Raw genomic sequence first — 16,263 nt, forward strand, 5'->3', positions numbered from 1 at the left:
CTTATCTATGCCCTGACTCACAAACCGGTCTGTGAGGTTGTCGGAGTGTTGGCATTGGTATTACTGCTCTCTCTCTCTCTCTCTCTCTCTCTCTCTCTCTCTCTCTCTCTCTCTCAGATTTCACACGTTTCCCAGACACCAAGATGGAATCGGGGGAACTTGGCTGACTTCTCTGTTTTGGGTTGACATTGGGTTGATTTCATCTCCAACTGACTTTCTTTCCAGGAAGCCCAACAATGTTGGAGCGGTAATCGGATTATTCCAGTTGTGAGATGATTCTGAGGCTGTACCAGGAATTTGGGTTATGCACAGGAGGGACTCAGAGAAGTGGCCCGGAATGCAGGAGCAGTCAGGACACTAGATCACAAATATTTACACTGAACAACACCGCCCCCCTATGGAGCTAAGGAGTCAGGCACTATGGAGGGAGGTTTTAAAAAAAAAAAAAAAGTTGTATTAGTTTGAGTTAGCAATGCAGTTTCCAAAGGTAAATCTGTTGGCTGACAATATACATTACAGAGATCACACATGATCAGAAAAAAAACTATTCAAATAAATGTCATAACTAAGATGAGCACATTTGTGCTGATTAGATAGATAGATAGATAGATACTTTATTGATCCCCAGGGGAAATTAGCAATCTATTTGTCATTTCTGCTATATCAGTACTTCAGAAGTAATCCTAAACTAACATCATGATATGTCTTTTCCACAGAATTGATCCTTTACTTTTAACGGTCAACAGATACACAGTGTAAATACAAAAAGTCAACACCAGAAGCAAATGTCCTTCTTTCATAAATGTCAGGTGAACCACTCCCTGTGAGGTGGATTTCTTGAAAGGAAGTACCTGGAGGTGTCAACTTGGAGTGACTGTCACGAATGTGATGTCTTAACCGTCATCATTTTACTGCCTGCAGGTGAACTGGATGGACCGAAGCATTGCCCAATCACAGAGAAGGTGCAGGAAGGACAAAGGGGAGGGGCCAGTTCCAGTGACATGTGGGATTTCAATCTAACATGCAGGTGACAAAATAGTCAGTCAGCTAAGACATCAGGCAGAGACGGACAGAGATAGCTAGAGAGAAGTCCACCAGGTAAGTCAGTGTGAAAGAGAGAGAAGTAAACCAGTCCACCAGGAAACACAGAGAGACAGACAGGAAAAAAGAGGGCATGTCTACCTGAACAGATGAAGTGAAAGATTGTGGTAGAGAGAAAAGGTGGCTTTTCAACTTGATGATAGAGACAGCAAGAAAAAAGAAGAGAAACAGCCAGTGCATCAGGCAAAAGAGACAGGTAGAGGAGGAGACAGAGAGAGAGGGAGAGAGAGAAGGGGACAGAGAGATAATGCTAATGCTAAAGGAGGGAAGGCAGAGTGATACTGAAGAGTGAGAAAGGGCTATACTGTACATATCATATAGATATCCTATATATATAGGAGGAGGAGGAGTACTACAGACCCTTGGAGCCCAGCCATGCAGATGCTCCTGACTCTGATGCTGCTCCTGAGTTGGATGACACACACCATGGCAACCCCTCCAGCAGCCAGCGCCCCTGGAGACATCCTCCTCGGCGCGTTCTTCCCCATCCACGCCGGGGCCAAAGTTCCAATCACGTATCAGCCAGACTTGAGCCAGCCCCAACCTGCGGTCTGCGTAGAGTGAGTACCTGGACACTGCCACCGACCAGGGCTTATATTATGTATTCATTTGTTTATTTGATAGGGACAATACTCATTAATTGACAGACACAAAGTTGTAAATAAGCCGGAGTTACAGTAGCTGTGAGTGCTAGTTTTCATCCGTTGACTCAGTTATACTCCTATCAATAGATTTATTAGACTTTAGACTAAAGCTAAATTAATAAATGCAAATGTCAAATGTTGACATGTCCTTGTTTTGTAAAACAGATGGAGGATTATTTTAAGAAAGCACACAATTATTATTTCATTTAAAAATAATTGTGTAACTTACAACTGGATAAGACTGTTATTTATTACTTGTTTGTGTGCATGCATTTATCATTAATGAGAGGAAAGTACCACAGTTTAAATAAACTACTGAGCAGAAAAGACAGGTGTTAATGGTTTATAATCTGATGACGTAGGTGTTTGGACGCCCATTGTATTACCGTGTGTTTCATGCTAAGAGTGTAACGAGAAAATTAATTGATTTGGTGGTGTTGCCAAGCAACCACAACAAAAAAAAATGTTGCGAACTGCTCTGTTTAAAATAGTAGGCTTCAATAAAATAAAAGCCAGTGTGGTGTGACTTGCATTTTACTACTAGCAAAATGCATTCTGGTTAATTGGGCCCTTATTAAATGCAATAAAATTATTATGATAAAATAATTTTATGATATAATATTATGATATGTCCCTGTGAATCAGTTGGTATATAATGATGGTATATAATGATACTATAATACACTATCATTACAGCTTTATTACATATGAATGAGTGTTTGCTTTCTCAGTTATATGTCAATAGTCAAACACGCGAAGGTCTATTGGACGGGTTCCTTATTTTCCCTTCCTCCATGGGTGTTGTTTCTCTAACAGCTTGAATACGGCTCGTGTCTCTGAAGCCTTGGTCATGATCCAGGCGGTGGAGGAGGCCAATCGCTCCGAGGCACTCACAAAGCTGGGCATCACGCTGGGCTACCACATCCACGACTCCTGCTCCGACGTCACCACGGCCCTGCGGGCGTCCAAGGACTTCACGGAAGGCATCAGCTGGACAGAAAGTGGCGCAAGCAACAGCACTGGTGGCTGCCAGGCCAGTGGCAATGGCTCTGTGTGCACCCAGTCAGTGGTGGCCGTGGTGGGAGCGTCCTTCTCGGAACTTTCCATTGCTCTGGCACGGGTGCTCACCCTGGAGCTCATCCCACAGGTAGAGCTGGGGTGGAAGGGATGCAGGTGGGACAAGGGTTATCTCTCATATCCCTTTCCCCTTCATGCAGTTTAGATGTTAGGTAGATAGATAGATAGATAGATAGATAGATAGATGTGCTGTTTGCACTCTACACTTTTATTTTGCTCTCTTTTCTCATCTGTGTGAAAAGAACTGTGCTGTAGAGGTAAACTCATCTTTATTTCCTGCCTCACTTGTATCACAGATCAGTTACTCATCCACAGCCACCATCCTGAGTGACAAGCTTCGTTTTCCTGCCTTCTTGAGGACCGTGCCCAATGACATGTACCAGACCCGCGCCATGGCAAAGTTGCTAAGCGACAACCTCTGGAACTGGGTGGGCGTGATCACGATGGACGGCGACTACGGAAGCTCAGCACTAGATAGTTTCGCCTCAGAGGCGGCACAAAAGGGCATCTGCCTGGCCTTTAAGGAGATTCTGCCCGAATCAGTGAACGACCCCAATGTGAACAGCTCTATCCGCCAGGCAGTCAAAAGCATCCGCAGCAACTGGAAGGCGAAGGTGATTGTGTCCTTTGCCAAAGCGGAATACATGCGGCAGGTGTTTGAGGAGCTGCAGGGTGGTCCCGCCGAGGACAGAGTGTGGATCGCCAGTGACAGTTGGTCCACCAACGGCATGGAGCTGGCGCACATTGATTTCAGCTCCATTGGGAAGGTCGTGGGGTTCACCTTCAAGAGCGGCAACCTTGCACCCTTCCAGCAGTACCTCAGGGAGCTGAAGAGAGATGTGTATATGAGCGAGGACACAAACATGCCATTTATGAGGGAGTTCTACCACACCGTGGATCCAGACAAGGCGACAGCCATCCTGTTGAACAACACAGCCCCAGATTCAGTCTTCAGCATCCAGATGGCCATCAGCGCAATAACCCAGGCCATAGTGGACCGGTGTGCTAAAAGAAACGACTGCAAGACTCCTGGAGCAGTCAAGCCATGGCAGGTATGACACATGAAACACACAGCATAGACATATACACCATACAGACAACACTCACTGCATAACACACAACACACAGACAGCACTCACTGCATAACACACAACACACAGACAGCACTCACTGCATAACACGCAACCAGGGCTTTGAACCAGAATTTTTTTCCAATTGATTCGTTCCGAACAGAAACAGCATTTTAATGTTTCCGGTTTTCGGTTGACGTTCCTGAAATGGTTAGAACAAAAAAATAAAGTTCCCGAACCGGTTAATAACGTTCCCATGTCAGCTGCGGGACACACGAATAAGTAGGCTGAACATTAGGACTTTAAAATTATATTTCATTTCATTTTATTTGTCAATCTCCCTCCTTTGCTTTTTTGTAAGATAGCCTTACCTGTAAAGCACTTTGGGTCAACGTTGTTTCAGATGTGCTATATAAATAAAGTGACTTGACTTGACTATATTGTTAATCTACATCATTTTCCTTAACTCTCTATCTTATCATCAAACATTAAAAAAGCACTATAGGCTACATTATGCGGCATAACTGTAATTCTGTCATGCCTACATTTTTTTTTCAGTATTATACATGAATTAAGACAAGGAAAATTTCTGCCATGTCGTTTATTGGCTAGGTACTGTCAATGCTAGCTGTCCAACATTATTTAGCTATATTTTTGTTAGCTTGACCAAGCAGATTTTTACAACAATGCATGGGAAATTCGTAGCCTATCTAAATAGATAGAATTCATATTTAAAACTAAACATTTGTGAAATACTTGGTACAATATTTACCTCTTATGACAGGCTACAGCTTGGGATACGATCTTGATTAGGCTACTTGTTGGCAGCAAGCTTCTCTATTATCGTAACACCCCCAATTATCACCACTTTTGTTCAGAAATTCTAAAACAACGAAGTTTTTTAATACTTCAAAATAACATTTGCTAAATAAACCTTACATTTTTCAGTAGCCATAAGTGTGTAGATTTGAACAAAATCTGGTTTGGTTCTTAACGGTAGCATTTACTGCCTGAAATATCCGATTTTGTTTACAACGCTCGGAGTTATAGTGCTGGCCTGATGGGTCGCCTATTTACGCCTTTTCAACAGCATATGGACGGTTAGACCGAGAATTCTCGTCATGAAATTAAAATTCCACTGGAACTCCAAGTGGTTGTGTACACACAGCCTTACAACACTGTTTACAGCTCTTCGAGTCACGGTAAAATGTCATTTTTGGTACATAGCTAATTTAGATACACCTATGGTGTGGGTGGTTGCGTTTCTTTAGGAGTCTGCCGCCTTGGTTTGTATAGAAATGGATATTAAGTGACACATACAGCAAGACGGCGGAAATACAGGACCGACGGTAATAGGGGGAGTTCCGACATTTATCCCGATGAGTAAACGACAGGAAGTGAACCTCACCACGTCATATTGCACAGTAGTTTCTGGTTATGTTTCTGTTACTAGCAAAACATCAAAAGTTTCTGGTTTTCATTTTCGTTCGGTGAACCGGTTCAAAGCCTTGCCTTGCTGTGATCACACACAGACAGGTAGGCCTACAATTACTGCTTAAATAGAACAGTAGATTTATTGACTTTTCTTCAGTAGGCCTACCACAGTTGATCAAGGTTACTGACAAACAAAGGGTTAGAAAGGTTCAAATAAGATCTGAGTCTGAGAACAAGAGGTTTAATTTCACATCCACTTGATCTCTTGATCGTCTTGAATCTTTTTGTTGTCACTGTCTTCTCCATTTCAGCTGCTCGGTCCCCTAAAAAGAGCAACGTTTGAGATGGAAGGAAAGAAATACAGTTTTGATAAAAACGGAGATGTGAACCTGGGTTATGACATCACCATCTGGAGGACCAGCAGAGGATCCTTAGGTACCTTCGACGTGGTAGCCGAGTATCACTCTGTCAACAATTCCATTACCCCAACCAGCCGCGAGATGCGAAGCCAGCTCCGCCTCTTCAAGGTGATTGAATCAGTCAAAAAATTTATGACAGAGTAAGCGAAAGCAGTCAGCTAGGTTTATTCAGAAAAAATGACAGGCATGTCATTAAAAAACCCTTGTGAAGAGACAAACACACACCCACACACACACAGCACAATGGCCCTGAAGGTTTGCTCAACAACAGTAGAGTGATTTCACGTCAGACACATGAACAGATAACCTGACTCTCACCAGATGAATTTCGTTCCGCCTAGCTCCACTCATCCATCTGGGACCAAACCATTGGAGTGTTGCTTCAGAAGGCTGGGCCTAATCAAAAAATGCTTGCATAAGATTGGATAAGCCACTTGTCCGTCATGTATTGACATGCTACTTCAACCACTCACATCGAAGCCAACCCATGACGCTGAGAACAGTCTCACAGTCGCTTCTACGCTACGTCACATCTATGAAACTCCCGCCCTGCGTCCTGATTGGCTCTACCATAAAATCTGGTGCAGAAATCACTCTCAACGGAAGAGGTCCCAAATGGATGTGAGTGAAGCTAGGCGGAGCTAAGCGGAACGAAATTCATCTGGCGAGAGTCAGGTTAATGAACAGATAAAACTGTTAAAAACTCTTAGGCTTTCAATTGGAATTGACGGGTCATTTATATGTGATCAAAGGAAAGAGGACAAATTTGCGTACAGCAGTGACTGATTACTTGCCTGTGTAACAAAGTAAAGAAATGCATTGTAGTTAAAATTTCTGTAAGTGCATTACAGTTGCTGGATTATTGAAACATTCTTTCCTGCATTACCTCGGCCAATACTTGATTTTTTTTTTGTGCTGTTGAATAATACAATACAGTGCAGTAAACCAGATAAGCGTAAAGCGCAACACTTTCTCTATAGGCAGCTGTATGTGGCCATACATCCTCATTGGAAACAACAAAAAAGACGGGTGTTTAGAAAATGACTCTATGGACACTCAGCCTACATGTAAAATGACTAGAAAGTTCTAAATGGCAGCTGACCCCTAAACTGAACTGGCCAGGTCAGTCAAGGTCACCAGGGCCAGCAGCCATGATCTCTCAGTGGCATCAGATCCACCAAGTGTTTTGAAGTGGCGATAAGAAACTGTGCTGTGACTGACATGATATCTCCACTTCCTTCCACTTCCCACTTCTCTCCTTCCACTTCCCACTTCCTCCCACTTCCTATTTCCTCCCACTTCCCGCCTCCTGCTTCTTCCTCTGTGTGTCCACCAGGATGTGGTGTCGAAGTGCTCCAACAGCTGTGAGCCAGGAGAGATGAAGAAGAGTGTAGAGGGCCAACACACCTGCTGCTACGAGTGCATCAACTGCACTGCAGACCATTACTCCAATGACACGGGTGAGTCTCTCTCACACACACACACACAGACACATACATACACCCCCCCCCCCCCGCCCCCAAACACACACACACACACACACACCCACAGTGTCAGTCCAATTTCCATATCTCCAAACAGAGGAGAGCTAATATTTACACAGACAGAGCAAGGTGAGAGAGAGAAAGATAGGGGTCAAATCAGCCCTTAATGGACACATAAACACTGAAAGGAAAAGTTCAGTGATTTTCCACTTACATAAAAAGCTTGACTGAGACTTGATGAGGGTGTTTTACAAAATGACCTCAAGGACCATCCACTTTACATTCTAAGAGCATGTCTTTACAATCTGCCTCTGAAACCATGCCAAACTCTAATCATCAAGAGAACATTGCATGATGGTAAACATAAAATGTATGTAAATATAAATAAAAACACATATTTTGTTACGCTCTCCTGATTGTCAGATGCGGACCAGTGCCTGAGTTGTAATGCTAGCATAGAGTGGGCCCCAGTCAGAAGCACGTCCTGCACACTGAAGACCTTGGAGCTGCTGGACTGGAAGGACGGCTTCGCCATCGTGCTGCTGACCTTGGCCGCGCTGGGCGTCGTCATGGCGCTGGTCATAGGCGTGCTGTTCCTGTGGCAACGGAACACGCCTGTGGTGAGGGCGGCGGGGGGTCCGCTGTGCCAGATCATCCTCCTGTCCTTGACAGGGAGCTACGTCAGCGTGGTGTTCTTCGTGGGACATCCGAGCAGCATCAAGTGCAAGGTACTCTCGCAGCACACGCTAACAACAGGCCACAACTTCACTCCCGTACACTTTTTGTTAAAGGCCGTGAATTGTTTTCACTCACTGCTCTCTGGCCTCTGCCTGTAAGCCTAAGTCTAGTAGCTGTCCTTTTTTCTTCCATAAAGCGTCATTCTTTCGTCATTGCTGTATATGAGATGTTGCACTGGTAAGGGAATGTGCAGTACTGTACCAAGGACAAACCAGCCTCTGTAGTGAATAACTCTTATGGGCAGCCGTGGCCTACTGGTTAGCGCTTCGGACTTGTAACCGGAAGGTTGCCGGTTTGAACCCCGACCAGTAGGAATGGCTGAAGTGCCCTTGAGCAAGGCACCTAACCCCTCACTGCTCCCCGAGCGCCGCTGTTGTAGCAGGCAGCTCACTGCGTCGGGATTAGTGTGTGCTTCACCTCACTGTGTGTTAACTGTGTGCTGAGTGTGTTTCACTAATTCACGGATTAGGATAAATGCAGAGACCAAATTTCCCTCACGGGATCAAAAGAGTATATATACTTATACTTATTTTAGGACTGCTGTTGACCATTGCTAGTGACCATGTTTTGGGCTCCTGATAGAGTTTACTATGCAACTGCCCTAACTAGCTGGCCTCTGTTACTTCAGTCCATAGAGCTTTTGGAGAACGATACTGCCCTGCCATAGAGCTCATTTCCTCATCCTGAGTTACCGGTTTGTTTGTTTTATTTTGAGGATTTTGGCTAGGACGAAATTACCCAGCTATTATTGTCTCAGGTCACAGATAGTATTTCACATATGGTATGCAAGCACTCCCAAAGCCTCTGAAGCCTTAAACCTTTGAAAGCAGCCTAAATGTTAAAGACCTTACATAATGTAGTAGAATTAGACATACTCTCGCTCTCACCAAGCCTAATGTTGTTTACACGTTCCAAATTATTATGTAAATTACAGTCGATGCAAATTGCAGTCAGCAAATGACAGTATAATTTTCAAGTCATCAACCGTTAGAGTATAATTAGAATTTTATTGAACAAACCTCCCAATGATAACAGTATTTTGTTTTTAAAAATAAAAAACTAAAAATGCACTGTTCCAAATTATTATGCACAACAGAGTTTCAAGACATTTTATAGGTTTTATATGTAAAGAACTAAAATTGGTAATTTGTTGAATTTGCAGCATTAGGAGGTGATATAAATAAAATCAAAAGTTATTTCAATCAAAAACATCTTAACAGGCCAAGTTACATGTTCACATAGGACCCCTTCATTTGATATCACCTTCACAATTCTTGCATCCATTAAACTTGTGAGTTCTTGCAGAGTTTCTGCTTTAATGTCTTTGCAGAATAGCTTCCCAGAGCTGCCAGAATGTCAGAATAGCCTCCCAGAGCTGCTGCTTGGATATGAACTGCCTCCCACCCTCATAGATCTTTTGGTTGATGATGCTCCAAAGGTTCTCAATAGGGTTGAGGTCAGGGGAAGATGGGGGCCACACCTAGCCTGGCGGGCCATCCTATATCATTGACATGTATAGTCTGGCATCGAATCATTCACCTCGCTTAATCCAAGGGGCGGGCAGAGAATTGTCTTTCAAACTGCCTAGGCATGCAATAGGCCAGCGCTACAACCATATCCGTATCCGGTCGGCAAAACGGCAAATACATCCTTCTTCGAAAGGAATGACTTAAGTGCATTGTGTTTATCTACTTTCAAAGAAAAGCACAAGTCCAACTCCTCCAAAGTTGACGCCAACGCCGATTCAAACAACCGCTCTTCGTTTGCCATAGCCACCTTCCTTGTTGTTCACCGTCGCAGGATGTCGTTATCCTGTTAAGCCCGCCTTAAGACTCTCTAACGAAATAGAGCGCTGTGATTGGCCGTCATCCACGGTGTTAAGCCAATAGAAATTCCTATGGTTCGATACTAGACGTACAAGCTGAGCAAATTAATTTGCCGCCGCTAGGGTGCGTCTAGATTTCTAGGCTAGGCCACACCATGAGTTTCTCTCTTTTTATGCCCATATCAGCCAATGACCCAGAGGTATTCTTTGCAGCATGAGATGGTGCATTGTCATGCATAAAGATGATTTTGCTACGGAAGGCACGGTTCTTCTTTTTATACCACGGAAGAAAGTGGTCAGTCAAAAACTCTACATACTTCGCCGAGGTTATTTTCACACCGTCAGGGACCCTAAAGGGGCCTACCCGCTCTCTCCCCATGATTCCAGCCAAAAACATGACTCTGCCACCTCCTTGCTGACGTCTCAGCCTTGTTGGGACATGGTGGCCATTCACCAACCATCCATTACTCCATCCATCTGGACCATCTAGGGTTGCACGGCACTCCGTAAAACAAAACTGTTTGAAAATTGGTCTTCATGTATTCCTGAGCCCACTGCAACCGTTTCTGCTTGTGAGCATTGTTTAGGGGTGGCCGAATAGTAGGTTTATGCACACTTGCAAACTTCTTGAGGATCCTCCACCTTGAAATTTGCGGGAGTCCAGAGGCACCAGCGGCTTCAAATACCTGTTTGCTGCTTTGCAATGTCATTTTAGCAGCTGCTCTCTTAATCCTATGAATTTGTTTGACAGAAAACCTCCTTATTATGCCTTTGTCTGCATGAACCCGCCTGTGCTCTGAATCAGTGACAAATTTCTTCACAGTACGATGATCACGCATACGTTTTCGGGAAATATCCAATGTTTTCATACCTTGTCCAAGGTAGTGCACAATTTCATGCTTTTCAGCAGCAGAGAGATCCTTTTTCTTTCCCATATTGCTTGAAACCTGTGGCATGCTTAATAATGTGGAACATCCTTTTTAAGCAGTTTTCCTTTGATTGGCAAACTAATTATCACAGGTGTATGAGATTGATTTCAATGATCCAAAGAGCCCTGAGACACAATACCATCCATGAGTTTAATTGAAAAACAAAAAAATAAATGTTTATGACACTTAAATCCAATTTGTATAATAACTTGGAACACTATGTAATGAGATATCATATCATGTCATCAAGTTATAATATGTTTGCTATATCAAACGTTAGTATAACGTTGCCTCACGTCTCTGTCAGATCCGTCAGGTGCTGTTTGGTCTGAGCTTCACCCTGTGCGTGTCCTGCATCCTGGTCAAGTCCCTGAAGATTCTGCTGGCCTTCAACTTCAACCCATCGCTGCAGGAGATGCTGCGGCGCCTCTACAAGCCTTACGCCATCGTGGTGGCCTGCATGGCCGTCCAGGTGCTGGTCTGCACCGTCTGGCTGGTGCTCCGCAGCCCTTTCCCCCGGCACAAGCCCTTTGACTCCACCTCGATGCTGGCTGAGTGTGACGAGGGCTCGTACGTGGCGTTTAGCGTCATGCTGGCCTATATTGCCGTGCTGGCGCTCGTGTGCTTCGGTTTCGCCTTCAAGGGACGGAAGCTTCCGGAGAGCTACAACGAGGCCAAGTTCATCACCTTCGGCATGCTCATCTACCTCATCTCCTGGGTGATCTTCATCCCCGTGTACGTGACCACCCAGGGGAAGTACCTGCCCGCTGTGGAGATGGTGGTCATCCTCCTCTCCAACTACGGCATCCTCTGTTGTCACTTCCTGCCCAAGTGCTACATCATCCTCTTCAAGAAGGAGCACAACACCAAGGACGCCTTCCTGCGGAACGTCTACGAGTACTCCCAGAGGTCCAGCGGCTCGCTCGGTGACTCCACGTCCCTGGGCACGGAGGAGAAAACAAACAGTCAGCCTTTCACCATTAGCAGGTTGTCTATTTACCTGCCCTCAGCATCTTCAGATACTGTGAGCACAGAAGCCACGGTCTCACAGTCCACTCAGGGTCAAGTGCCGAAGCCACGTCTGAGGAGGACATTCAGCATATGATGGAATTATTAGAACTTTTAGAAGCCTTATTCTTTTCCTCACCTCCTAATCAAATATCAGAAAGCACTTTGAGATATATATCAAGACTTTTTTACTCTGATTTTGACTATTTTTGGGATGGAGATTGTACAGTGATGAACACATTGATCTAATACTGTCATGTCATTGCTCTCCAATGGTGGATTATCTACAGGTTTGGGGCAGTCGTGGCCTACTGGTTAGCGCTTCGGACTTGTAACCGGAGGGTTGCCGGTTCAAGCAGGCAGCTCACTGCGCCGGGATTAGTGTGTGCTTCACCTCACTGTGTGTTCACTGTGTGCTGAGTGTGTGTCACTAATTCACGGATTGGGATAAATGCAGAGACCAAATTTCTCTCACGGGATCAAAAGAGTATATATACTTATACTTATACTTATAGCCTACAGTGGTTTGTAAATTTTTTATTTATGTGGTCAGCATTTCTTACAGTTTGCTATTGTTTCTGTAAGTTATGTGGGTCTGGATCTGAAAGTGTCATATTTCATATTGAAAGCACATTTCCCCTTTTGGCTGGTGTACAGCATTATGACTCCTGCTGCATGTGATGTGAATAATATACCTGTACGTGGCACATTTTTTGTGTTGCCAAAATGTTCCCCTTGGCTGGAAGAACCGGTCACTTTCCTGACAGTAAATATAAGAGGTCTGTCATGGCACTATGACTGGTCTCTGTGTGTCTCTTGGGGGAAAGCCCCAAAATACATTTTTCTCCTGTCTCTCACTCTACTTTTTCCCTCCCACACATTGATACTCCACTGTTCCTAAAAGCTTCAAGAGTAGACAGCCAGACATTACAGTAAAAAAAAGTTCAAGCTATTTTTGACTCACATTGCCAGTTATACAACACACAGTGACTAATATGCTATGCTTTCCATACACACACAGACATACATACACACACACACACACACACACACACGCACACACACACACACACACACACACATAATCATCCAACCAGAAAGATGCGGCAGTGTTACAAGATGCTGTCATGACCCTGGCTCTGGGTAAAATATCAGACAGACATTTTGGTTTCTTTCTCAGATGTCTGCTGATGAAAACATTCATTCAGGTGTGACCGTCTGGAGGGCGATGTCTCCTTGTGATGTCACCCTGAAAGACACCTAAGCACCTGAAGGCATGTGGAGAAATGCATGACAGGAGAAATGCATGCATATCATGGAATGCTAATAACCTGTTGACATGTCGAGGGTTGGGAGAGCAAAAGCATTGTTTGGTTTTGCTTTGTTTTTTGTTTTGCCTGCTGAGAAGCATCATTGTTTTGGCGTGTGTTCTGACTGCTGACAAACACTACAAATATTAAAATTCCTCTTTGTAAATTCAGAAGACAATGGCCTGTTTTTTTTATAGGATAAAAGATCATTACTGCCACCATACTGTACAAGATAGATCATGTATAATTAAACTAGAACATCCCACTAACAAATGTTAGCATGACTTGAAAAATACAGGATTGTCTGGATTAATCCAAAGACAATGAACATGTCAGTAGATATTGCCAGAACTTAAGTTTTGCTTAACCTTTAGATAATGGTGAGAAAATGTAAAAAAAAAACACAGGTCAACTAGTGGGGTCAAGTGTAAACAAAGACAAGGTCACAGAGTCAAGTGCAAGAGAGGAGTGTTTTAAAAAGAAATGGCGCACAAAATCACATATTTTTTTCCTCTGGAGGTCTTACTTATGTCAAAACGTTGCGCAAGGGTGAGTTACATATGAGTTTAATAACATACAGTAAAGTGGCATTCTCTGTATATAGATATTTTCTCCCCAGAAATACTTAGGCCTATCCATTCCTCTTCGATATGGACCAGCCTTGCCAAAGGTGTCCAACATGCAGTATGATTTATTTATTTTTCAATGGAAAAATCTGCTGCATCCAGAGCAGTGACAGATTAGAATCAACTAGTAAGACAAATACACTTATACACATAAGGTAGTAGTTCTTTTCACCACATCCAAATATTTAAATTGTATGTGAAACTGCAATGAAAGCATTCAAGTGGTGTGACAGCCTGTGATGCATGATGCCGTGAAGTGTTCCCATGTTGGTGACTTACTCAGAATTCCCCACTCCAAACCTGAGAGTCTGGTTTTGGAACTTTCAAATAGCCTTGAGGTGTATATGGGTCTGGCTGTGTGTGTGTGTGTGTTCCAAAAACAGAGTGAAATTGTGGGTAACTAGGTGAATTAGTTCAGTTGTATGGTCAACTAGAAAAAGCAAAGGTGTGAGGAATTTCTCCAAAGACAACGGGATCCAGTTACAGAGCAGGCGAGTTCGGCGTTGCATTTCCATTTCCTCAAACCTTCACATTAAGCCACTCTCTCCCTTACCAATACAATAAACATAAAATGTTGAACACACTTTCGATACTCCAAAAGCAAATATTGGAGATGGCACTTTGTTCACTCATAGATTTAAAAACATTTAGACAGGACATCTATCAGTGCAAATATTTATTTAGTGATGATATTGACACTGGAAGGGCATCTGTAGATGAGCGTGATATCAAGGAGAGTGGGGGAACAGCAATCAGGCCAATACCAACCGAAACTGTTTTTGCCACCTGCGGGAGAGGTATTAGACCAGGGTCCATTTGACATGAAAACCTACGCGGCTGAAACCAAATCTGAGTGGAGTCTTTTCTTTGTCCTTTTGCCCTGAGGTACGTTTTCAGGAAGTCCTCCAAAAACAGAGAAGAGGTTAAAAATGTGAATAGAGATGTATGTTCTGAAAAAAAGATTGATTTACGTGTGGTTTCAATCGAATGGCAATGTGCTGGCAATGTGATGACAATTATCATCATTTCACAGCTACTTGTAGAACTGGAAAAACATCTGTATTTTCCATCTAAACCTGTAAAATAATGTCCATGTAAGTCATAAAATGTCAACTAGCAGACTGGACAATGGCAAATTAGTTGGAACGTTACACCCGACATATAATTAGTAACCATTGACGTGAAGAGCTGCATGACTATTAACTGCATGGCCATCTCTACATGACTCATTTGTTTTTCGGTTTGCCTAAAGTATTTGTAGTCATTCATGCATCTGCGTGGTGATGCACTGATAAAGCATAGGTGTGTCATTACTCTGGGGCATTTGGCTAAGAGGAAGTGTAACACAGGGGAAGGTATCATTCTTCAATCATATTTTTTTAAGAATTGTTTGCATTTGGCCTACATCTTTGATCTCCCCTTCATCCTGTTCTCCTACAGCAGGGGTTCTCAAAGTTTTGATTGGTGAGGGCCAATTCTGGAACCCAACATTAACTGAGGGCCGCCAAAGGGGTGGGGGGAGAAAAAGGAAAAAAAAACTGGGAAAAAATCCCATTTGTAATCATTTTAATGACCAGGTTGCATCTCTACAGTTTATATTTATTGCATTAAACACATTTTAATTCATAACTGAGGCTAAACCTGGCAAAACTTGTGAAAATCTTAAGAAAAATTGCAATGCACACACAATCCCTGGGGTTCTCTACCCTCTATTTCTTTAAGATATAACTGTTCTGGTTGCAGTCCATTTCAAGTACAAACTTATTTAGAACAGTCTCAGTGTGCCTTGCTTCTTATCAGCATAGGCCTTATTCAGGGCCAATTCCAGCTACCAAAGCACCACAGGAAAACCTGACGGCCACTAAACACCACTAAACGGAGATTCATTCTTTTCAAAGCACACAGTACAGTTGTACAGTTTTACAGATGTTATCGCGGGCCGCCAAAAATGTTTCTGCGGGCCGCCATTGGCCCCCGGGCCGCACTTTGAGAACCTATGTCCTACAGGCCTAACACAAAACTTAACAGGTCAGACATACAGGGATGGCCAAAAGTATTGGCACCCATGCTAAAGTTGACTGAAAAGAGGAATATAAAATCATCTTTTGGAAATTGATCTTAATGGCTTAAGTGAAAAATGAGGAAATATCTAACCTTTAAGGACACCAATTTTCTTAGTGAATGAATAATGTATCATAAATAAATAAATGTTCTTCTTTAAAATACAGGGGTCATAAGTATTCCCACCCCTATGTTAAATTCCCATAGAGACAGGCAGATTTTTATTTTTAAAGGCCAGTTATTTCATGGATCCAGAATACTGTGCATCCTGACAAAGTTACCTTGGCCTTTGGAATTAAAATAGCCCCACATCATCACATACCCTTCACCATACCTAGAGATTGGCATGGTGTTATTTCAGTTAGCCTATTAGCTGGTTTGATTTGCATTGAGCAAATTCAGTTAGCCTATTAGCTGGTTTGATATGCATTAAGCTCAATGCAAATCAAACCAGCTAATAGGCTAACTGAAATAACAAGAAAGCTCAGAGTACAGAAGTTCATCATGGACCCACACAGAGCCAGGCCGGCCATTCTC

At 43.3% G+C, this 16,263-nt stretch overlaps 1 protein-coding gene across 2 annotated transcripts; it reads left to right on the plus strand.

The window, feature by feature from the left end:
• Positions 1–959: 959 nt before the first annotated feature.
• On the plus strand, positions 960–13,002 carry gprc6a (G protein-coupled receptor, class C, group 6, member A). 2 transcript variants are annotated; one of them, XM_076280178.1, is made up of 8 exons: positions 960–1,098; positions 1,440–1,661; positions 2,562–2,892; positions 3,119–3,874; positions 5,638–5,853; positions 7,082–7,205; positions 7,653–7,957; positions 11,029–13,002. In XM_076280178.1, the coding sequence occupies exons 2-8, from the start codon at positions 1,477–1,479 to the stop codon at positions 11,824–11,826; spliced, it is 2,715 nt and encodes a 904-aa protein (XP_076136293.1). In that variant the 5' UTR covers positions 960–1,098; positions 1,440–1,476; the 3' UTR covers positions 11,827–13,002. The 2 variants fall into 2 exon arrangements, with proteins under 2 accessions (XP_076136293.1, XP_076136294.1); XM_076280179.1 differs by lacking the exons at positions 960–1,098; positions 1,440–1,661 and having other exon boundaries at positions 2,838–2,918.
• Positions 13,003–16,263: the final 3,261 nt, after the last annotated feature.

This window comes from Alosa pseudoharengus, unplaced genomic scaffold (genome assembly GCF_046254945.1).
Source record: "Alosa pseudoharengus isolate Yale_2024_CS ecotype anadromous, Long Island Sound unplaced genomic scaffold, YU_APseudo_1.1 YU_APseudo_1.1_scf_12, whole genome shotgun sequence".
Taxonomy (NCBI): Eukaryota; Metazoa; Chordata; class Actinopteri; order Clupeiformes; family Clupeidae; genus Alosa; species Alosa pseudoharengus.

Coding starts and splice junctions, on each gene's coding strand:
- gprc6a (XM_076280178.1), top strand. CDS start 1,477: ATGCAGATGCTCCTGACTCTGATGCTGCTCCTGAGTTGGATGACACAC. Junction 2,893..3,118: donor CCCTGGAGCTCATCCCACAG/GTAGAGCTGGGG, acceptor CTTGTATCACAG/ATCAGTTACTCATCCACAGC. Junction 7,206..7,652: donor CCATTACTCCAATGACACGG/GTGAGTCTCTCT, acceptor CCTGATTGTCAG/ATGCGGACCAGTGCCTGAGT.